Source organism: Nelusetta ayraudi, unplaced genomic scaffold (genome assembly GCF_046127955.1).
Source record: "Nelusetta ayraudi isolate G7.1 ecotype Tasmania unplaced genomic scaffold, CSIRO-AGI_Nayr_v1 ptg000072l, whole genome shotgun sequence".
NCBI classification, from domain to species: Eukaryota; Metazoa; Chordata; class Actinopteri; order Tetraodontiformes; family Monacanthidae; genus Nelusetta; species Nelusetta ayraudi.
Window position 1 is genome coordinate 1141072 of NW_027466122.1, and position 24119 is coordinate 1165190.

At 49.8% G+C, this 24119-nt stretch overlaps 1 protein-coding gene across 8 annotated transcripts in view; it reads left to right on the forward strand.

Moving 5' to 3' along the window:
- LOC142899452 (stromal membrane-associated protein 1-like) overlaps positions 1 to 23394 on the forward strand; it is a 33018-nt gene extending 9624 nt beyond the window's left edge. Inside the window, exons 5-11 of one of the 8 annotated variants that reach the window (XM_076043034.1) lie at positions 1661 to 1744; positions 2775 to 2831; positions 14257 to 14296; positions 16050 to 16168; positions 19001 to 19247; positions 21161 to 21324; positions 22311 to 23394. In XM_076043034.1, the coding sequence (XP_075899149.1) occupies positions 1661 to 1744; positions 2775 to 2831; positions 14257 to 14296; positions 16050 to 16168; positions 19001 to 19247; positions 21161 to 21324; positions 22311 to 22469 (870 nt within the window). In that variant the 3' untranslated portion in view covers positions 22470 to 23394. Of the gene's footprint in view, positions 1 to 1657; positions 1760 to 2774; positions 2832 to 14256; positions 14297 to 16049; positions 16169 to 19000; positions 19248 to 21160; positions 21325 to 22310 lie in introns of all 8 variants that reach the window. The other 7 variants (XM_076043032.1, XM_076043035.1, XM_076043033.1 and 4 more) reach the window with 7 other exon arrangements.
- The last annotated feature ends 725 nt before the right edge of the window (positions 23395 to 24119 follow it).

Genomic DNA, 24119 nt, shown 5'->3' on the forward strand with positions numbered 1-24119 from the left:
GGCCTCGGCCTCAAGCCCTCTTTTTCAGGGTCTCTGGCTGTGTCTCAATTCAGGGTCTGCATCCTTGAAGTACGCATTTGAAAGGAAGTTGCGTCATAGCACTGCGCGAAGGCTTGTCCCAAATCCCCAAAGTCCGAAGGACGCTCCAAATGCGCCCTCGAAAATGCGCCCTGCTTTTAGCCGATTTCCAAGGCTGCACCGCTACTATCCTTCACATCCTTCTGCATCCCAGGATGCTTTGTGTGCTGCTGCAAAGCATCCTGGGATCCTGGGAGGTCAGCTGAAATTAGCGGCATGTACTGGCAAAGACACAACGTATAAATTTAAGTATTGAAATTTCACATAAAATATTCCGTTTTTAACGTAGGGTTTTTACTTAATTTCAACATCCAACGCCATCGTTGGATGGCGAACCAATGGTTAGCTTGATGCTATGAAAACATCAATTCCGGGGTTGGCCAGCGGGAGGGAACGGCGGTGACGCAACCAGGAAATACGCCAAAGGCTAGACCGTCCCGTGTGGTTACCGGGGAGGCGGGGTTTGGTTTGGTTTGTCCTTCTCGGCCGGGTCCTTGGAGAACGCTTCCTTCAGACGGAGGACGCTTCTTCGAAGGATGCAGACCCTGAATTGAGACACAGCCTCTGTCTCACCTCGGTGGAAGGCTAGGAACCGTTCAGTTCCTGTCCTTCCACCAGGGGGCACCAGTGGAGAAATTCAGTAGTTCTGCTGCTGTGGATCAAAAAGGCTGCATCGTTCGCTTCCTGGTCCGACTGTTATTATTTTGTGTGTGTGAGAGTCGGATGAGACGATGCTCAGCCTTTACTATCGTCCTCTTGTCGTCCTGTTGCCTCTGAACGAGTCCCGGATTTCAGTCTCGGCGGGGAAGTGCGGCTGAGGCCGCCGTGCGTGCAGGAAGCGGCGAGGAAGCAGCCAGATGGCGCCGGCAGTAACGAGGAGGAGACAAAGACGAGGCCAAGAAAACATCGAGGCGCTTGTTAGATCTGTCAGGTGACGCGTCACGCTGCGGGCGGTAGGGTTTTTAATAAGACGAGACTTTCACTTCAGACTCAGGATTCTGGATTTTCAGGCTGTGGGTTCGTCATTAAAAACAGAATAAAACACAATTTTCTACACATAAATCTCACTTTTTTGCGTTTGTTTTTTGGGAAAAGTGGCGTTCAAGGATGGAAACAGCAAGGAGAAATCGCTGCCGTGCCCTTGTTCAGATCTCCCCTGAGAAGTTGGATTGACCTCTGACCTCTGGCACACGATCATCAACGGAGCCGCTCCAGGACTGTTCGCTGGTAGCTAGCTGCTGTTTGCGACCAGCTGCCGCAAAAAGAAAGGAAAATCAAGCTGCTTTCCGTCTGTCTGGCAGGTCGACAGCAGGTTAATGGAGGGTCATAGGGGTCATAGGGGTCATCCACACTAGAGACTAGTCTGTGTGTGTGTGTGTGTGTGTGTGTGTGTGTGTGTGTGTGTGTGTGTGTGTGTGTGTGTGTGTGTGTGTGTCTGACTCCTCTGCAGCCTTGTACTTGAACCGAAGACTCAGCGTCCACAGAATTGAAGAGAATCATTTTTCTTTCCCTCTTCCTTCCCACTTGTCCGCCTGACTCCGCCCCCGCCCGCCGGCTTAAACTCTCTGTTTCCTTCCAGAAGTCGTCCGAAGCTGCTGCTGCTGCTGCTGCTGCTGCTGCGTCCTCCTCGCCGTCCTCCTCGCAGGCCGACAGGACCCGACTGGAGGTGCGGCTCTTGCTTGTGTGGCCTCTCTTTCTCGGTTGTGTTGAAAATACAGTCTGTAGTCTCTGTTTGTGCTTAGGCTTGGCACGGGCTAAGTTCTGGGGAATATGATCGATGATCGATACCTCAGAGTCTAATAATATCTTGGCATCAATGCAACAAAAATATTTTAAAATTCTCTTTTTACCACTTCTGCCAGAAAACGTCGTAGTTGTGATTTTCGCACCCCGGACGTCTTTGCTTTCACAGACTTTGTCCCTTGGCTCTCATTAAGATGCTGATTGGCCGCCTGCGCCGCCGTCATGAACTCCCGGTTAATGCACTCGGAGACACGCGGCTTTAGGGAAAAAAAAATCCTGACAGAATAAAAATCGTTTTGAAATTAAAATTAATGCAGTTTTTTTTGCAGCCCTGCACCTCCCCAGCGAGACCCTAATGTGCCTCTTGAATATTTCATTTCCTTTTCAGTCGGAGAAGAGAGGGGAGAAAAAAATCTAATGTGCGAGAGCTCTTAGCGCGGCTTCACTGTAAATATTGATGATGATGATGATGATGATGATGATGTTCTGCTCATTGTCCTCAAGACAAATGACCACCCTGGTGCAAATAGTGGTAAATACACAAACAGTGAGTGAGTGACGCGCACTCTTCACTCACTCAGTGTCCGAGTCATGGCCAGACTGAAGGCTGTGAGCCGAGGCTTCTCTGATAGGCTGGCTGGCCTGAGAGGCCTTGCATTAAAACTGCACTGGGAACACATTAGCACCACGTTAAGGAAAGAAAAGATGAGACCGTCTCCGGTGGAAAACTGAACTCATTCATTCATTCATTCATCTTCTATACCCGCTTATTCCTATTCAAACTGAACTGAACTGAAACTTGAAAACCTTTTCAAGACTCCTCCCTGCGTCATCTCCTCCTCACCACGGTTCACAAATTATCTTGGAACACTTTTTCAAAGGAAAAAAAATATTTTGTTTCGCTTATAAATGTTGCGGTGTTTGAATTCCTCCATCTCGTCTCTCCGCTGCAGAAGGAGCGTGAAAAGAAGAAGAAGGAGAGGGATGCGGACAAACACAACGTCACAAAGGTACGACGACGACGACGAACCGTCACGCAAAGACAAACTGCGTTTCCGTTCCCCCCCCTAGAATTGTGCAAAAACCTAAATATTGCAATAAAAAACTGCTAATGGAAACAGCTCATGTGGAGGTATATATCGCAAATGTTTCACTGAAACACTTTTTTGGCATTTACACGTCAGCGGGCGTGACGTACGGGGTCACGTGACCAGTTCACTGACCAGTGAAACTGACGCGTTGTGTTTGGACGGAGGAAAAGAGGGAATATTTTTTACAAGTAATCAAAGAGAAAAATATAACAAAACCATTCAAGACGGCAAATAAACGTAAACAAACCCAACGAAGATGTAGTTCTCGTAAAAAGAAATCTTGTCCCGTGAGATTTTACGAGAACTACGGCTTTATGCGCTTCACACCATTCAATGGAAACACCTGAAAATCGCAATTGTACTTTGTTGAAATTTTAGAAATATTGCTTTTATGTTGCCAAAAATTGTAATGGAATTGCAGCGACTGACTCACAAAAAAAAAAGATAACGAAGCCAAGACCAAAAAAAGTAAGCCGAATAAAATCCGAATATTTTTGGAAAACATGAAGAAATGACCGGAAAACACTGACGGTTCATTTTTAGTAAATTTGGCTTCTGATTTTATTGTGTTTGACAACTTTGTATCACTTCAAGAAAATGTTCATGCTTACTGATAACTGGAGCGAAGCTCACTGTGTGTGTGTGTGTATACGTGTGCGTGTGCGTGTGCGCGTGTGTGTGTGTGTGTGTGTGTGTGTGTGTGTGTGCATTCTGCCGTGCACTGGCTTTTGCGTTTAACTGAGTGCATGTCGTTACACATCGGGCCTTTGGCTTCATACATATACACAATGTGCGTGTGTGTGTGTGTGTGCTTGCATCAAGAGAGTCTCACTGAAGGCGTGTGTGTGTGTGTGTGCGTGTGTGTGTGTGTGTGTCTTTCTGGGTCATGGTTAGTAAATTGCAGTATTTCCTCGGTCTGCGAGGCGATGGGGGAATAATGTAGCTTTCAGCACAGAGAGTGCGTGTGTGTGTGCGTGCGCGTGTGTGTGTGTGTTTGCATCAAGAGAGTCTCACTGAAGAAGTGTGTGCGTGCGAGTGTGCGTGTGTTCCCTCAGCAGGGAAATGGATTGAGGCCGATGGGCTGCTGCACCCGATGAGGGTGAAATGTTCTGTGGATTTTTTCTCTTCCCTCCTGCTGCTTTAGAAACGCTGTTGCCGTTTTTTTTATGATCTCGTGAAATTCACTGCAGCAAATTTGGATTTTATTTCATTTTTTTTTTTATTGTTTTCTAACAATCTTTGTGTGTAACGGCCAGTGTCACAATCAACACAGCTGTGAAATTTGAATTCCAACACGTCTTTTTCCCTCTGTCGGGTCGTGATGGTTTTCTTCCTGGTTCCTGGTGCTTGTTTTCAATCTGGTCTGAACCGGTTCAGTCCAGTCTGGTGTGCAGCCTTCTACTGGTTTGGTTTTATGGGAGCAAATTAAGCCGGTGGAAGGAGCTAGCAGTGTGGGGCCGTGGTGGTTCCTGATCATCATATATATGTGTGTGTATATATATATATACATATATATGTGTGTGTGTGTGTGTGTGTGTGTATCTATATTTATAAGTGAGTAACGGGAGTGTCTCATTTCTAAAGTGTCTCATTTCTGCAGTGAAGAAATCAGGGCAGAGTATTGCAGCCAGTGGGTGGCGCTCTGGGAGCTCTGCTGCAGGATTGTTTTGTTTTCCAGCCATGAAAAGGAGAAAAGGATTCTCTGGGTTTCTTCTCTCTCCCTCTTTCTCCTCAGTAGCAGATGACATCATCTTTGACTCCAGGGGGGGCAATGAAGTCACGTGACTCGACTGGAGCCTGCTGTCTGTTGCACAGGGGTGAAATAATCCCGCCTGGGAGGCGTGATTCAAGCGCGACTGGGAAACCACTCGTCTCGGCTTCCCGCCGTGTAATTGCGACGTGAGTCGGCGAATCGCAGCCCCCGATCAATGGCAACGCGCTTTAGCTCGGCAGCCCCCTGGATATTGTTACGCTGCACTTTAAGACCGTGGGGCTCCGATGTCTGACGTGCGTTTCTTTTTTTTTTTGGTGGGGTGGGTCGTCGAAGTGATTAAGATCGACTGATTCAGCCGCCGCGACGGGCGAGCGACGGGCGAGCGACCAATCAATCAAAGCAGGTGGGGGAGGGGTAAGTCAGTCGGGGGAGGAGGCGTCGACAGAAGACGGCCTGCTGGAGGTTCCCTGAATCTGTGGTGTAGGTGTATCACCTGTGAAGATTGAAGCAGGTTCAGTTTGAGTGATGGTGCGTACAGTGAACCTCGGCGGTTGGATTTGGGAGCGAGGTGGGTGACATCACCTGACCGGGCTTCCTGCGAGTGGAACATCATTATTGGCCGATATGAAAAGATTTATTGAACCCTTAGAACACAGAAGTAAATTAATGATTTCATATCTTCAATAACCAATGAACTTCAACAACTAAGCAGCCAGTTTAGTATTTTTAATTGTAAGTACCGCACGGTGCAGTGGCATCTGCTGCATCGCTGCTGCTGACAGGCAGACAGGCAGACAGATAGACAGACAGACAGACAGACAGACGCTGCAGGACCATCCACAGCTGGATCCCACCAGATGCCGGACGTGTTTTCTCCTCCTCCTGATTGGCTGAGCTGAGTGCCAGTGTCAAGGAGATATCCGAGGACTCTTCTGCTTCTGGTGTGTGTGCATGTGTGTGTGTGCGCGTGTGCATGCGTGCGTGTGTGTGTGACTCGTTAGCCGCAGCCGCTGCTGACGTGCTGAAAAGCTGCTAAATCTCCGGGTGGGATGGCAGCAAACATGCTGACGGCCTGTTTCCCCTCCGTCTCCCTCCTTCTCTCCCTCTCTCTCTTTTTCTTCCCTTCGCACGCCCTCGCCATGCCGCCCTCTCCGTCCTTCTGACGCAATCCCACAATGCACCGGCCTCGTCGCGTTATGCATGCACGTAACGCAATGATGGACAGTGACGAGAGAGAGAGAGAGAGAGCGCACGTGCACTCTCACATGCGCACTCGTACATGCACTCTCACGTGCGGTGCTGGTGTCGGTCGGAGCTTTAATCAGCCAGAAGATTTCATCTCCCTCCTTCACTTCCTTTGATTCCTCCGAGAGGTTTACACAAGCAGCACGTTGGCTTCTCCTGCCGCTTTTATCTTTTAGCTTATATTAAAATTCAAAAGGGGGGAGAAGGAGGAGGGGGGAGGAGTAGGGGGTGAGGAGCAGGGGAGTGAGGTGGGCGGGGGAGAGGGGTGAAAAAGAGAGCGGCGACTGCGGCGACTGCGGCAGTTGCACCTGGCAGTCAAGTTGGGTTTTTTTTTGAAGAAGAAGAAGAAGAAGAAGAAGGTGATCTGAAAAGACACGAGTTGAATGGAGTGAGCAGGAAATTACCAGTTCTGTACAGCAGGGGGCTGTGGGTAATGACCAGTTCTGTCCAGCAGGGGGCTGTGGGTAATGACCAGGTCTGTCCAGCAGGGGGCTGCAGGCTGGGGGCTTTAAAGTCTTAGCAGCGCAACGTTTAATTGGCATTTCATTTTGAATCACGGAAGACAGAAGACATGCAGACGTAGTTGGAAAAGGCGAGAGTCGGCTCGTCCGCGGGGGAGCCCAGATTGAAGGTCCCGGAACAATCCGGTAGGTCCCGGAACAATCCGGAAGTTCCCGGAAGGAAAACCCTCAGCCAACACCTGGCCCTGGTGCCGGTGAGGCTGGTGAGAGTTTGCGAGATGGACGGATGTTGCGAGGGAAGCTCAGGTGGGGTTTTTACCTTCCAGACCAGGCATGGGCAAACTACGGCCCGGGGGCCATATGTGGCCCGTTAAGCTTCTTAATTCTTTTCACGTGCCATTAACGTCTCAAGCATTTTTTTTTCTATTTATTTTGGGTTTCTGCCCGTCTCTTCAACTCCTGGAAGGAGTTCCATTCCAACAATATATGAGGAAAATCTCCCTCAGGGGGCCTTTTACACTTTTACACCGGTTGGGATTTTTTTTCTCCATGCTAATGCCAGTTGTAATTTTTCCATGCGCGAAACCCTTTCTCTTGCTCTCCGTCTTGTTTTTGCTCATGAAGAAATCCTCGCCACCAGCGCGTTGACCTTCTAAATCCACTAAATCCATCTCTCTCTCTGTCTTTCTCTCTCTCCCTCTCTCTCTCTCTCTCCCTCTCTCTCTCTCTCTCTCTCTCTCACTGTCTCTCTCTCTCTCTGTCTTCCCAGCGGACCCAAACATTCGTTTGGTGTTTGGAGATAAAGGCCAGGCCGGCTGATGTATCTATTAATTGACCGCTGGAACTTGGGGATATGTTGAGCATCTAAATGAAAAATTAATGAGAAGCTTGGGGCTTTTTCTTTTTTTTTTACCACGTCTGTTGAATATTTTTTTTTTTTCCTCCTTCTTCCGGAAATAGAACGGGGGCACAAAGGAAAACTGTAAATATTCTACACGTCATGTGCAGACAGAGGGACGAAAAGATACCGAGGCGTTTTTGTCCCCGAGCGTGATTGGCTTTGCCAAAGGTCGAGGACACGCCCCCAACTTCCTGTCCATTGTTTGTAGGCTCTATATTAGAACCATGAATGTATTATAAGAGTTGGAATACCGGACTGGCAATATGGCGGCGCGGTGATTTTTAATATTTTTTCCTCCCTTGTGGCCAATCGAGGGACTGCAGCAAAAAATCTCAAGGGCCTAGAAGGCTTTTCTTCGATTTTCGATTTTCGATTGTGCCCCTTTAACCAGTGAGCTCACGTGACCATGTGACTCAACAGGAATTAAAGCTTTTTTCTGTTGTTTCTTTTGTTGTTTTTTTGTTATAAAGTGGGACTTCATTATTTCCTCCGCTTGTTTTCTTTTTTTTTTCCATCCGCCACCCCCGCCTCTCCCTTTGTTCGCCCCCACTCTGCGCGCTCTCTCTCTCTCTCTCCCCACACACACACTAAATCACTGTTGTCCCATCGGACGCCCGCCTCATGTTGTCTCTCTCTCTTTCTCTCTCTCTCTCTTCCAGCCCATGAATAAATTATCAAAGAGAACAAGAGGCTGCTCTCCTTCACGGAAAACACTGGCGCTCGCCTTTGTTGGAGACAGAAGTGAACTAGCGTGTGTGAGTGCGCGCGTGCGTCGGTGTGTTTGCATGCATGCGTGCGTGTGTGTGCGTGTGTCGCTGATGAGTTGTGCGAGGCTGGTTTCGGGCATTTAGGGAGTGCGTTATCGCGAGGTGGCGGTGCACATCTGGACCGAGCCGGGCTCTCAAAGGTTCCCGTGATTGAATGTGACGCACATCACACGCTCAGAGAGACACACACACAGTCACGCACACACACAGTCACGCACACACACACACACACAGTCACACACACACACACTGGGCAATTTCAGCTGCTAAATCATATCCCTGGTCTGTTGGTGTGAAGGGCAGCCAGAGGAGCAGCCTTCTGTGACTAATAATGTGACACACACACACACACGCGCACACACACACACACACACACGGAGTGAGAGAGAGAGAGAGAGAGAGAGAGAGACAAATGTTGCTCTCGGGGGTTTGGCACCGTGAGGATCGATTGCAAAGCCGCAAGGATCGATACGCTGGAGGAAGGGAGCCGGGCCTGTTTCTCTGGGAAAAACACAACACGGCTGCACACACATGCACACACACACACACACACACACATACTACCTGATGGTGCCTCACGGCACACATCCTTCCCCCAGCTGTGATGCGGCAGATAGAAGCGGTGAGGCGGTGCGACGACTCTGCCGTGTCATTTCCACTCGTCGCCGTTTAAAAGTCATCATACGGCACATTTACTGTATCAGCGTCTAAACTGGCCGTTAGTTCCTCATTTTAACTGACAATCTCAGAAATACATCACAGGGAGAAAAATACCCCAGGGACTGGAAACCATTTCCAATTCGGCTTTTTGAATTCATCCAATATTTTTTCTTTTTTCTTTTTTTTCTTTCTTTTATCACTCCGTCTCTTCTTGTGCAATTATTGCCGTCGATGTTGTGTTTGTTGGTGCCACTGGTGGAGGAGCAAACATTTCGCTCAATTAAAAGAGGCGAAAAGCGCCGAAGTCGGCGGCGGCGGCGGCGGCGGGGCACTCGAAAATCGAGAACTGCGACAAATGCAAACAAATTGTTCAATTACAGCTTTAACATTGCACCCCCGCCCCCCCCCCCCCCCCCCGACACACACACACACACGCACCCGAAACTGCAAATAACCGCCTCCCCTTCGTTAACGAGGCAGATTCATTCGCCGCTGCCTCAAGTTTGTTCAGCAGACTCGGAGTGATTTCCCCGATAGTGGCGGCGAGTCGACGGCGTCAAATATTAGCAGAGAGGGATTTACAGATTAAATTCATTGGCGCCGCCTCCGGAGGATCAGAGGAAACAGCCGCCAGCAGCCACGGGAAACACCTGTTGCTGCCTCTGATGTTGTCCCGCAACACTGAGGTGTGAACGTGCTGCAGATGGGCTTCGCTCTGCACGGGTCCCAGCGCTGGAATGTGCGGCCTTGCTGCTTCTGACCTGAAGCATCTTCAGTGTTCAGTGTGATGTCAATCACATGACCAGGCAGGTGGACACTAGCCGGTTGCATTACAGAGACGTCAGGAAGGTGCAATGACCCCGAGTCTTTGAACTGTAATAGAACGTGGATATATATTTCTAATCTGGCCTGCTGAAAATTATGTTAAAACTAAATCAGTAATAAAAAAGGTTGCATTTCATGCATTTATTTCTGTGTTTTAGGGGTTCAGGTTTGCCTAGGCCTAGTATAGAGCATCATTCTATCATGTAACGATGTAGAGCAGCAGTAGCTCAGCCTGTGCTCGCTGTCCTGTTTCTCTCTTGTGCTTCGATGCTCTCATAATCAAAAGACTGAAAGGCTGAAAACACTTTGTGTTGGAGGCTGCGAAGATGGACGAAGGGAATATTTCCCAATGCTGCCGAGCAGTTCAGCTGCAGTTAAATGTCACTTATTGCTCAAAACATTCATGAAACTCTCATCCACCCATGCACACACGCATTCACACACCAATGGGTGGCTGCTGCCATGCAAGCCGCTGCCCCCGCCCCATTGGGAGCAGCTTATGATGGATATGTGTAATAATAATAGTGTAAACAAAGCGTTCCTGCTTGGCTCCAGCTGCACTAAAGAGGAACCTCCTCGAGAACAAAATCCACCCCCCGTCGTCACGGAGAGGCCGGCGACCCGCTGAGTTCTCTTACACAACACCGTCTTCCTCCCGCAGAGTCGTGTGGGGGAGGTGGAGGGAGGGGGGCACACGGAGGGGGAGGAGAGGCGGGGGCTGCAGGCGAGAGGGTGGGGCACGGCGGCGGCGGCGACGCGCTGGGTCACTGCAGGAAGGTCGTCTTCATGCGTTTTGCCACCGCCAATAGTTAATGCGCCAAAACAAATTTTAATCAAATTAATTCAGGGGCTGTCAGGACAGTCGGTGAGATTTTATTATGTGTCTGTATCTCAGAGCGTTGAGCCGAGCACCAAAAAAAGAAACGAGGCATCAGGAAGGAGCGGTGGGACGGTTCCGAGTGTAATTGTTGGGAAAATCATTTCATCACGTTTCACCTGAAGGCAAATGATGGCGGTTTAGTATGTAGTCGTCGTCGTCGTCGTCGTCGTTGCTGCAAGACTGTCGAGGGCCGCGTGGCCGCCGCCCCCTCCCTGCCTTTCAGACCTGGTCCTGGTGCCGTCCCGGTTACGGTTTGGAACGTCCTAATTGGAACATGTTATGAGAGGCTGGATTCGAGATGTGAGGGATTTTCAGAGATTACAAACTTCCCCCTGCAGGAAGGAGCACGTCTGTGTTTGCCTGCCAGCAGAGGGTTTTTTTTTCTGTTTCAATGCATTTTTCATCGACCTGGTAAGATTTCATGAATAATCAGTTATTAGTCGTTAGAAACCGAAAGTTCAAAGGATAACCCCCCCCCCCCCCCGGTATTTAGCAAACGCTGCACTTTTTCTTTTCTTTCTCCTTTTTCTCCCCCCCCCTCCCAAAAAATATCCTCCTGATTATGTCACCGCGAGGCTTTTGCTCTCTTTGCTCTCTGAGCAGCCGTGGTGTCCGAACCAGGAAAACCTGCAGACTTTAGCTTGGGGCCCGGGGCAGCAGCAGCAGCAGCAGCTGCTGATGAGTCGGTGCTGCGGGGAGATGGTGGGCCGTCGGCGAAGACGATCAGAGGAGAAGAAGTAGGAGTTCAAGGTGGACGGGGAAGGAGACGACAAGGAGGTCAGGAGAGGAGGAAGAGTAGTGAGTGTGATGTCAAAGGAGAGCAGGAGGCAGTTAGGAGAGGAGGAAGAGGAAGGTGAGAGGAGGAGGAAGAGGAAGAGGAAGAGTGGTGACTCATGATGACAGGAGAAAGATAAGAAACAAAGAAATTATAGAAGATAAGAGTGAGCAGGGTGTGTGTGTGTGTGTGTGTGTGTGTGTGTGTGTGTGTGTGTGTGTGTGTGTGTGTGTGTGTGTGTGTGTGTGTGTGTGTGTGTGCGTACGTGCACGTGTGTGTGCGTGCCAGACAGTAAGTCAGAGGCTGTTCAGTTTGCTTCTGCAGTTCTGCACCAGTCAACACAATCTGTCACTCAGCTGGTGGCACACACACTTACACAGACAGACACAGACACAGACACACACACACACACACACACACACACACACAATTGCAATCTAAAAGGCTTTGTCACAGAGAGGAGATCTGAAGTTGCCACACGCTGGCGTCTCTTCCAGCCAGTTACATCCAGCTGACAGTCAGGGAGAACTCGCTGCAAAAACCCGCACAAACGCACAAAATGCACACGGATGCTGCGAGGGAAACCAAGGCACGCACACACACACACACACACACGCACAGAAAGAGGAAGGTCATGGTGTGGGCTGACAGCTGAAGCGTGACCGTGCTGTTCGGGGAAAGAATATCTAATTTAATCAAAACACTGGCAGCCAACTTCACACACACACACACACACACACACACACACACACACACAGAACGACACACTCACTAACACTCACTCACACAAACCAGCCAATTTAGGGAGGGGTTGTGTTGTTAAGGTGTTTCTCACCAGAGTGGCGGAGCTTTTAGAGCGTGGAGAAATCTTGTTAGGGCGTCTTTGGTCACAAAGTGGCCACAATTTGTTTGCCGGATTTAAGGAGCCGCACACAAAAAACTCCTGCACACACAAATACACACAAAGGAGTGTTTCCCCTCCTCGCACCCAGTGGCCCCGGAGCCTGGTTGTGGAGCTCCCAGCATCACATGTGGAATCTGGGGGGACACACACAGTGGGATTAGAGGAAAAACCGCTCACAGCCTTTTAGTCCTCAGAGATGAAAAGAGTGTGTGTGTGTGTGTGTGTGTGTGTGTGTGTGTCTGTGTGTGTGTCTGTGTCTGTGTGTCTCTGTGTTAAGCTTACTTTACTCTGTCTCTTCTTCACACACCGTCCTCTCTGGTCCTCTGTGTCGTTTCCTGTTAACCCAGGAAGTGAAACAGGAAGTGGATTGAAGGTCAAAGGTCACACAGAGGTCTCACAGGTCTCACAGACACCAACCAGGAGACAGAGGCAGGTGCTGCAAGGTGCAGGTCCGATTTGCCCACCTCAGTATCGATATCTACCCGATATCTGTATGATATCTACTTGATATCCACCAAAAATCTGCTAGATATCTACTCAATATCTACCTGATATCAAATTAATATCTACTTGATATCAACTTAATATCTACTCAACACTTACTTGATATCTATGCAATATCTACCGATATCTACCCAATATCTACTTGATATCTACTTAACACCTACTTTATATCTACTAGATATCTATTCAATATCTACCTGATATCTACCCAATATCTACTTGATATCAACTTAATATGTACTCGAAATCTACCCAATATCTTCTTGATTTTAATGCGATATTTCTTTGTGATATCTATTCAATATCTACTCGATGTCTATCCGATATCTACTCAATAGCTACTCAATCTACTCAATATTAACTGGATATCTACCCGATATCCACTCAATATCTACTCGGTATATACCCAATATCTATCTTTCCAGTGTTCTTCACTCAGTTCTTTGCAAAAGAGTCCTTGTTGTGTCTTGTCGCCCACTTGATGAAATCAGGACGCAGCAGCGTGTCACTTCCTCCTGCCGCCTCTGCCGCTCCTCATCGTCGCCTCAGACCTCTTTGTATAATCATATTATTTCATGCTTTGATGTAATTAGGATGCGGCAGCTTCCCGAGGGGGGAATCCCAGGTCCCGTTTAACGCACCTGATGAATATTTATGTGCGGTATTAACATTTCCAGCCGCAGCAAGTCCCTCAGTCCTGAGTAGCTTCTGGGGTCCCGGTGGCTTTGGAAGGAGGAAGGCAAGAGCTTGACTCTCCGGTTTTCCACCCTGGAATTCCGACTCTGTGCGTGTCGGTGTCTGATGACATGGAATTTGCTGTGGAATTAGCAAATGCACCACTTCCGAGGTGTTTCGTGGAAGGAAAAACGAAACGTCGCTGTCAGAAACGTTGCCGTTCCTTCGTTGGAAGGTTTGTGAATTTCCCACAGAGGTGTCGGACCACAAACGTTGCACGACTACTTTGTTTGCAGAAATCTCTGTGTTCAGTCAACAGAAATATGATTTTTTTTTCAAAACCTTCAAGATCTTTCTGCTGCCACCCCACCTCCACACACACTTCATTAGTCATGGACGCAGTAATTATTTTTCATTGCCTCCGATTGGAACGACATTGAATCTCATGTGCTCCATCGATCTTCTGTTGGAAGCAGGGGCGGGGGAGGTTTGGGGGCATTGGGTTCGTTCGCTCTCCGTCTCCTTGAACGCTATATGCTTTTCCTCCTCGCCGATCTCACTCCATCCCTCCCTCTTTATTATCCCCCGCCACCTCCTCCTCCCGCCCTCTGACTTTTCATGCCTTCTCTCCTTCTCTGCCAATCACTCTGCCTTTTCTTTTGACCGCCTCCCTCTCTAAATCGGTTGCGTTCATTTGAAAAAGTAAAGGCATCGTAATTAGCCTGTTGATTGCTCTTAAAGCCGCTGCCAATTAGGGCAGTGCGCCAGCGGCGGCAGCGGCTGAAGGGTAAAAAGCCGTTTTTTTTTGCTCAAAAAGCGACTGAATCACCTGCTTATTAGCACGGCTTTGTTTCCACAGTTGATTAATAATTGAATAATTAAACTGTTGAGTCTCCTGTTCGAGGTTCCCGCCTGTTGTTTTAACGATTTGTGCTTGATTTAAAAAAAAAAAAACAAAAAAAACAAAAACAGGGGTTCATTGTTGCCGCAGCTTCGACCTCATCACTGTCTCTCTTGGTTTCCTCCCCTGCAGACGGAGAGCAGCCAGCCGGCCGTGGACCTGCTGGGTCTGGGTAAGACCTCCGCCGCACTCTGCTCAAAAAAAATTTAAAACGACATTTTGACGCCGATGATGAACTCTTTTTCACCACGAGGTTGAAGCACCGGCTGCGCGCTTCCATCCGCAGACAGCAGGGCGGCGCCGCATCCACCCGCAGTCACGCCACAGCCGCAGTTAGAATTGTGCAGTGTGACGCGTGGCCGTCCTGCGGTTGGAACACGCCAGTATCAGTTAATTAAATTTCAGGCGCCCGCGCGCCGCGGGAAAAATGAGATTGCCAAGCCCCCGAATTACAAAGTCATTTAGACGAGCGGACACACAGGAAAGATGTTCAATTATTAAGTAGAATATCATTGGACCTTATAGAGTTTCCCAGTGTAATTAATTCTGTGTGGAAGTTACAAGCTGGTGACCTCAGTAGTAGTGAAGCGAGTGTTTCAGGGAAAAATGTTGGAACAATGAGGTTCACGTTGGTAGGAAGAAATGATATATCTTTAAAAAAAAAAAAAAGAAGAAAAAAAGACAATTAGAGATTGGTACAGTCACATGACGTGAGATGGATTTCAGAAATAAGCATAATCATATATGTACATATATATATATATATGTGTATATATAGTTTTTTTTAAATCTTGTTTCCCCCCCCCCCGGTGGTTGGGTGTAATACTTCTCTAACCAGACGGAGAATTCTGCTGCTGCTGTGTGTGTCTAATGAGTTGGTTCTGGCTTTTGCTTGTGATTGATCAGCTATTGATTGGAATGAAATCGAAACAGCAACTCCACTGGACCTGAGCGCTGACTGTATAAAGAGACGGCCAAATAAAAAAACCCTGCATTCTCGCAGTGACGATCCAGAGATTGCCCCCAGTGACGCCCACCTTGTCGTGGTCCCTGGAGGGCGAGCTGCTCCAATCAATGCGTTCCCCCACTGCGGCAGCAGGGGGCGCGTCAAGTGGATGAGATTTCACACACGATCGACGACGCGTCGCATACGTGGCACACGTGTCGTGCTTTTTGTTGTTTTGTACCCGGTGGAGTTGCACTCTGAATTTCATTGTTCTGTTAGTGCAATGACAATAAAGGCTTTCAATTCAGTTCACTTCAATTCAGTTCAATTCAATTCAATTCAATTCAACTTGACTCCCTCCCCCGACCCTCCCTTGTTACCATGGTGAGGTCGAGGGTCCTCTCAGGAAGCGGCGCCGTCCCGTGATGAGAAGGGGGGGGGGCTGGATTATGGGCAGTTTCATCAGCATTATGTAAACGACCTCCGCCACCTCTGAAACACATACTCACACACACACACACACACACACACACACACACACACACTCAGGCCGTGGGGCAGCGGTGTTCTTTTCGCAGTGACACCGCCACCGCCGCTGTCATGTGACGTGGAGCCGCTAAAAGGCTGACGAGCAGCAAACACATCGCAGTGACGCAGCGCTGCCTCAGCAGGTCGGGAGTGGAATTACGACAAATATCAAAGGGATCCCACATGTTGTTGTGTTGCTGTTGTTGACTCGAGAATCTCAGTAGTTTTTGATCCTGGTGGCTGAAACGTAGCCTCACCTGACCTGTCGTTTACAGGGTAGCACAATCGCCCACAGCGCCACCTACTGGCTGAAATATTCTAATTGTTGATCGGCCGAGGTGCTGCAGCAAGCGTGGTCTCCTGGCTGTCTTGATCCCCCCCCCGCCAAACCCCACCACCCAATCCCCCCCCACCACGCCCCCGATGACATCATCCCCTCTCTTCCTTCCAGACACTCCAATGGGCGGAGCTAAAGGCTCGGGCAGCGGCGGCGTCGAGGAGCTGGACATCTTCGGGCCGATGGTGTCCAACCCACTGCCTTCGTCCGGCGCCGCACAGCAGACGGCTCAGGTTGCTGCAGCACACACGCACGCACACACACACACACACACACACACACACACACACACACACACACACACACACACACACACACACACACACGGGGGCTCAGCAGGTGGATGTTGATGCTGCAGTTGTGATTGGGAGGAAAACTGGAGCTGGCAATGTGTCAATTAGGCAAAATACGATTAGAGCCTCGTAGGAGGGGGAGGATTTGTGTTTTGCTAAGGATTAACCCCCCTCCCCCAACACACACACACACACACACACACACACACAGACATCCACACTTTTAATCCCCACTGCGTTCCACTTACTTCCAAATGTTCTTTTTTTATATTTATATTTATACATTTTTTAGTTTCTTAGCTGGAAGTTCGGAAGAACTTTGACGGAATTCCTCACAACCGGCCTCCTGGAAAGCATTAGCCATCACTATTATTGTCATTATCATGATTACATATTTATTTATTTTTATCCCAAGAATGTCGACGGCGTTGTGTACTTGCACGCGCCGCCAGATGGGGGGGATAGATTGCGTCTGGTAAATCCGCTCGTTAATTTCCTCCCTTAATTGTTCTTTCTTTTGTCGCCGCTTCGCTCCCTCCATCCGCTCCCTGATTGGCCGCCTGCCTCTGTTTGTTTTGTTTTTTGGTGCAGAGCGAGCTGTTCTTTTGTTTTTCTGGAAATTAGTAAAAAAAAAAAAAAAAAATCTTCAGCGAGCGCACACACACACACACACACACACACACACACAGCCTAGTGAAGGTTCTGAAGCCACAGATGGTCTATCAGAGGGGAGCGAATGTGTTCCTGGCCGTGATGGAAATCCTGTTGGGAGAGAGATAGTCTTCTGTGTGTGTGTGTGTGTGTGTGTGTGTGCAGAGTTGAGCTCTATGAATAGCGACAGTGAGGAAAAGGCTGTCAGAGTGTAATTCAGAGTCCTGGATGCTCTCGTCAAGCGCCAACACGGCTCTGAGGAGAAGAATGGCGCCTTGTTGGAGAAGCTTTTCTGGGACTCTGTGTGTGCTGCTAGGAGACGCACAACTCAACCACATACTATGTGCATGCGTGTGTGTGTGTGTGTGTGTGTGTGTGTACGTGTGTGTGTGTTTCCACTCATGGGCTTCGCACCTTCTGTGTATTTCTCAGCTATTTCCCCAGAACAAGGACTGGGAGGCAAGGCCAAGGTTTTGCAAAGGCGGGGCTTTGAAAAATCCCTGCAAGCTGATTGGACGAGCTGTCTCTGTGTGTTTTCAAATCAAAGCAGGCCAGTCCGATTTTTTTTTTTTATTATTATTTTTTGCTCCAGCAGTAGTAGTATTAGTAGTAGCAGCGAGTGACTCGAACAAGTGACTCGGATGAGGAGTCTGACGATGACTCACAGCAAGAAAAGACCAGAAGAAGAAAACTGCGCCGTCTTTCAATCACCAGCATATCTCTTCTATACGTCCTGACCTGGAGCAGCTTTGTGCCAAACACATACACACACTCACACACACACACACACACACACAGACTGCCTTATCACAGGAGTTCAGAACCGTCAGACTGAGTCACGCCGTTCGTTCTGAGACTCAAAAACTGAACGGTCGCAGATTAATTTGGGATTTTCTCGGCTTGCAAAATGTGTTTTTATTCCATCCTCCTCTTCTTCTTCTTCTTCTTCTTTTTCTTCTTCTTCTTCTTCTTCTTCTTCTTCTTTTTTTAAACGTTGGGAACAAGATTAGCAGTGAAAAGGCTTTCGGCCGCCGATTGAGAGGCGTCACCCGTCGTCTGGCGGGGAGGCGGAGCCTCACTGGCGTGCCACCGCTAATTGTAGGACTCTGTCGTGAAGGCGTCCTGACTCACCTTGGCTGGCGTGCTTGTGTGTGTGTGTGTGTGTGTGTGTGCGTGTGCGTGTGTGTGCGCGTGTGCGTGTGCGTGTGCGTGCGTGATGGTCTTCTATCCAGCTTTGCTCCTCAGGCTGTGTCACCCGCTTTTCTTATTATCTTCTGTCCTTTACTCCTCACCCTCCTCCTTCTGTCGACTCTCTCCATCATTTGTCACTTCCTCTCCCTGCTCTTGTCTCTTTCCTTCTTCCTCTTCTCCGCACCCCTGCTCCTCCTCTCCCCTCCTCCGCCAGCGGGGGGGAGCGGGGGGGAGCGGGTTGATGGAGGGGTGGGGGGTGATGGAGGGGAGGGGGGGGGTGATGGAGGGGAGGAGCGGCGCTGCCTGCTAAGCAGCAGCAGCAGCAGCAACACGCTTGCAAAAATAGCCCTTTGTGTGCGTGTGCAGGAAGGCGTGCACGCTGCACCATCAAGTTTGGTGTGCAACTGAGATGGTGTGTGCGTGGGTGTGTGTGTGTGTGTGTGTGTGTGTGTGTCCACGTCTTATTCACGAGGTCCATCTGAGAGTTTCTTCACGCTTTTTTCTGCCTCCATTTCCTCTCTTTTGCTCTCTCTCTCTCTCTCTCTCTCTCTCGCTCTCCCTCTCTCTCTCTCTCCCTCTTTCTCTCCCTCTCTCTCTCTCTCTCTCTCCCCCTTCCTTTGGTACACACACACACACACACACACCTGTACAATGTAGGCAGGTGGTACTTTTTTGTCAGCCTCAATTATGAGACACATAATGGTCCTGGTAGCTGATAGGTCTAAACATGAAGTGTGTGTGTGTGTGCGTGTGCGTGAGTGTGTATGTGTGTGTGTGTGTGCGTACACCAGTTCATTCCTGCATCTCCTTATTGTGTCGTTCCGCAGCTCTATTGTATCGCTGTCGACGTCCAGCTGACAGGAAAAAAAAACGAATAAATGAATAAACTGAATATCTCTCGCCACGTCTCCGCCTTTGTCTCCACGACAGTCCGGTTCTGCAACAGCGCCGCCGCAGGCCGTCCCATCCAGCACCAGCACCAGCACGCCCACCACCACCACCTCCACCTCCAGCACCGCCCCCAGCACCAAGCCGGAGCAGAAGAAGCTTTTGTCCAAAGACTCCATCCTGTCGCTGTACGCCAGCAGCCCGGTGGGGAGTCACACACACAACCAGCAGCAGCAGCAGCAGCAGCAGCAGCAGCAGCTGCAGCAGCTGCAGGCTGCCAGCGGACAAGGTGACACAGTCACACACACACACACACTCACACTGGCTGATTTAGTGGAGCTTCGTCCTCTTTTTTTTCAGTTTTTATTTGGTCACAAAAACAGGCTGATTGCATTCAAATCGCACAATCAAGGCCTGTAGGAAGGTTCTGCACCTGTGTGTGTGTGTGTGTACGCGTGTGTGTGTGCGTGCGCGCTGGTGTGTTATATCAGTCAGAAAAGCTGCTCATCTAACCAACCTGCTTGTGGTGGGCGGTGTTGTTGTGTTTAATGGAAAAAAAGGAGGAAAAAAAAAAAGTGTTTTGTAGCCAGTTTTCCCTCCCGTGTGTAAATCACATGATCCAAACACTGGCAACGCCTCCGCAGTGCGACGCTCCGGTGGGAAATGGGTTTACAGACAATGCAGCTAGCACAGGGCGGGCAACTGCTGCCCTCTCTGGTGGAAATATGTCACTGCATAGCATGTATCTCTAGAGTCAATATATATATTTTCTGCTTTCTGCTGTGATTCAGGGATTTTTAAGTCTCCCGGAACGGATCCACAAAGCCACTGCGCGGCTTTTGCGCAGGTAGCGGCAGGGCAGGGCACCCCCTTCTATGCAAATACGCCTCATTCAGATCCAGAAAGAGTTTGCGCTCGTGTCCGCACCCAGGCGCAGCTTCCGTCTGTCAAAGTGTTTCTGGCTTCTGAGTGAAATCTCGCCGCCAAACGCGCCGCATTTTACCGCTGCGCGCCCTTCTTTGAGGATGTGCCCCTCAGTTCCTACCTTTCTTATTATTGTTTTTGAACCCATCGGCAGCTACATTCATCCAGAGGAAAAAAATGATCAACGCAGTCAACGGCGGCGGCGGATGTCTTGCGTTTCACCTCTGAGTGTGAGACGTCTTCAAAGAGAGCGTTGCACACTCAGAGTGTGAGACGCTGGGAAAAATGAAACCGAGTGGTGGTTGTGTAGCTCACACTCAGGTGTTTGCTGTGTGCAAACAGAGAGTCACACCTACACAAGCACAATCTACTGTCTCTACACACACACACACACACACACACACACACAGCAGGCGGTTGGAGGGTCATGGCTGGTAAAAATAGAGACGAGTCGGCAGATTCTCACTCACTGTGATTATGTGCAAATGCGGGAGCGCTGCTGCTGTTTCCGTGTGTGTGTGTGTGTGTGTGTGTGTGTGTGTGTGTGTGTGTGTGTGTGTGTGTGTGTGTGTGTGTGTGTGTGTGTGTGTGTGTGTGTGTGTGTGTGTGTGTGTGTGGGCGGACGGACGGACGGATGGACGGACGTGGGCGGGAACACTTGCAACACACAAGACGAGCACACGTTAATGTTGTGTTGTGTAGTGTGTGAAGGACATGCAGCACTTTCCCAAAGCGGAGGTGCTGTGCAGGCGAGTCCTGACTGAGTCCTGACTGAGTCCTGACTGAGTCCTGGCTGAGTCGATGAGAAGTGGGAGGAGCCAGCCGGGCCGAGACCTCCAATCACGTTGAGTGAAAGAATTTCCTTTCAAGGTCCCGTGTGTAATGTTTGGAGATCTTGAGAGTAAACAGCGACATCGAGTGGTTACGAGTTTAGATTGCAGCGCTGACCCTCTCGCCCCTCCCCCTCCTGAGCTTGCCAGTGAACTACGGTGGCCTGCAAGCGCAAACCTGGATACCCTGTCCACCTTCCTCTTTTTTGGTGGTTCATTTGAGGACGCCAGCGCTCACGAATACGAAATATACAAATATGAAAGCAAAAAATAGTGTATATATTTATACACTTAGATATTTTTTGCTTATATATATACATACATATATATATAGAAACAATATTGAAGGAGTTACTCTCAGAATGAATTATTATGAAATCTTGGTGTGTTTCCCTCCTGCTGTATAACCAACCGGCCCCGCCTCTCTCTCTTGCTCCGCCCCCTCCAGCCGCTCTCTATGGCGCCCAGTTCGCGCCGCAGGGCTTTGGCCCCGGCGTGGGCGGAGCCGCCCCACCCACCACCATGATGGGTGGAGGGGCCATGATGGGCCTGGCCAACGGCGGCTACATGGGCGTGCAGCAGCAGCAGCAGGGACAGTGGGGCGTGGCCCAGGTAAGACTCCAGGGGGCGCTCGTCACACACAGTCTGTAACACATTCAGGGAAATATTTTGAATTCAAAACACAAGAAGGTTGTTGAAAGTGCTGCACACACACACACAGGGGGGCAGAGGGGGCGCCGAGTGTGAAACTAAAATTCTGCCACAATTTTGTAACATTTCAAGATTCAATGTTTTTCTTCATCGTATTGACATCAGCAAAAACCTTTTGTGGGTCAGCTAAAACCCCTCAACACACCCTCACACACACACACACACACACACACACACACACACACACACACACACACACACACACACATGTACGTGCGTGTGTGTGTTTGTGAGCGGCCCAACTCGACCGTCAGCATCCTGGTGGCCAGGAGGAAGCTGATTGGACGGCCGTATATCACAGCTGAAAGCACTTTTGTTCACTTGTCCACTTATGTCTTGAGTTCAGTGCCCACACACACACACACACACACACACACACACACACACACAGGCAATGGCCACATTACTGAGCAGAAATGTGTGTTAATAATAGAGGAGAAAAAGCAGGGGTGGGAAGGAGAAGGGGCGGGGGGGAATCCAGGAGGTAAAGGGGCTGGAGGTGAGCAGGGTGGGGTGATGGGCGGTGTGGAACAGCCGAGGAGGAGAAAGAAGCCGCTGCCAGTCGTCAACGCTAGCTGTCGCTAAGGAGGTTAGCGTGGTTGCTGCGACTGCAACAGACAGACAGAACAAAAAATTCCTCAGAATTTCTGTTTTTTAATGAAGGTTGACGACGTGATGTTCACTTCTCCCCAGGTGCTAGTTAGCTTAGTTAGCCTGGGAGCTAGCGATGTGCTGTTGTTGGCCATCGATTCTAAAGGTTTCCTTTTTCCGTTGCACCAGGCTAACGCTAATGCTAACGCCTCACCTTTCTCCACCCTGGCGCCTCCACTCTGCTGTCCTCACTCCTCTCTCTCTTTCCCTCCTTCCCCCCCGCCCAACCCCTCCAGATGACCCAGCAGATGTCCGGTGTGGCGGTGAGCGGCGGAGCCCCCCCGGTGGCCGCCTTCAGCCAATCAGGAGCCCCTGGAGCGGCGGCGGCGGCGGCGGCAGCGGCAGCGGCAGCGGCGGCGTCCGGCCAGACCCTCAGCACTCAGCTGTGGAAGTGAAGCTCGCCAGAGCACTGGAGGGGGAGGGGGAGGGAGATGGGGGTGGGGAGAGTGGGGCACTAGTCCAGCCCTCCCCCCTCTTCCCTCCCCCACCCTCCGACTCAACCGCCTCCTGGAAGCAGAGCGAAAATGAAAGAAACGCACAACAACGACGGGGGAGGGGGGAGGAGTTAGCGGTCCCTCCCCCCCACCCCACCCCTCCTCGAACCTGACACACCTTCACCGCGATTCCTTTAAAGAAGAAGAAGAAGAAGAAGAAGAAGACGAGTGGTGGGCGGTCTCTCTGTCTCTCAGTACTGTCATTAATTCACTTGTAGTCGTCGTCGTCTGAAGACAAGCGCAGCTGGAGCGATAAGCCCTGCCCACCACCCCGCCCTCCCCCTCCCCCTCCCCCTCCGACTCCCCCCACCACAGAGTGTCATGTGATCATTTCCAGGCTGGATAGTTTGTGAGTAGTGGTGCTGTGCCTAAACAGTAGATTACGGCTGTAGTGTGGTCGGCCTTTTGCGACCCCTTGTCCTCCCATCCTCTCCTGCCCTCCCGTGTCATGTGACCTTTGACCTACGCTACTCCCACCCCCCCATCCCAAGCCCCGCAGTAGAGCGGGCGGAGCCTCGTAGCAGGTAGTCGCAGTCCCAGCAGTCCTGTTGTATCGGTGTGAATAAGATGTGAGACATCGTCGGTCACGGCGGAGCCGCGGCTCCAACTCTTTGTGACTTTGTCTTGTTTTGTTTTGTTTTGTTTTGTTTTTAAAAAGAGAACCTGTAACTTTGTGTGCGCGTGCGTGTGTTTATGAAACCATCGGGGAAATGACGCTATCTGGGTAAATGGTTGTAATGGATTTGGTCGTTGATTAGTTTGCCGAGCGCCTCCGTCGGTTTCGGCGGCTGAGCGGTAAAAAGTAACAGCGCGCTGTCCGTGGAAAGAAGAAAAGAAAAACCGGTGCTCTCATTGTGAAACACGCCACATTGTTACCATTAGCGCAGAGCCGCTTGCAAATGAGCAAAATTCCAATTTAAAAAAGAAAGAAAAAAAAAAAAAAAAAAATGTAAACCGTCGTGGACGGCGCCACCTGGTGGTGTGGAGGTGCCGGGACTCCCAGATTCCAACGGCGCCTCTTTGTCTTTGTCACGCAGCCAAGATGCAGTTTGGAGCTCAGGTTGTCGACGCCACCTGTCGGTTTGTGACTCCGCCCACCGAGAGTCTTCACGCCATCAGCCGTTTGTATTCACCGGTGGTCTCTAAACCTTGGTCGGACTCACAGGGCAAAGCTAAACTCAAGAAAAGAAAAAAAAAACAACATATCTTTATGCTCTTCATCTTCCTATAGAAAGGTGTAAAAAAATAAATAAATAAATAAATAATCAAAACGACTTTGAGGAAACTTGTTTGTTGTAAAGTTGAAATAAATGTGCTGACTCATCCTTTTCAATCCATTTATTTACCGCAGCTGTGCGTTGATTATTTTTGGTTTTTTTCTGTTCAATCACTGTGTTGCTCCCTGTACATTGCTTTTCCCCAGTGTCACCTGCAAGCTAGCTCCAGGGAAACAAGCTAATGCTGAAGGATTCTTCCAAAGTCACAGTAAACCGCTGGACGGTGCCGTTACGTAAGTGACCCGGGGTTTGGAGGGGTCAGGGTCAAGGTCAA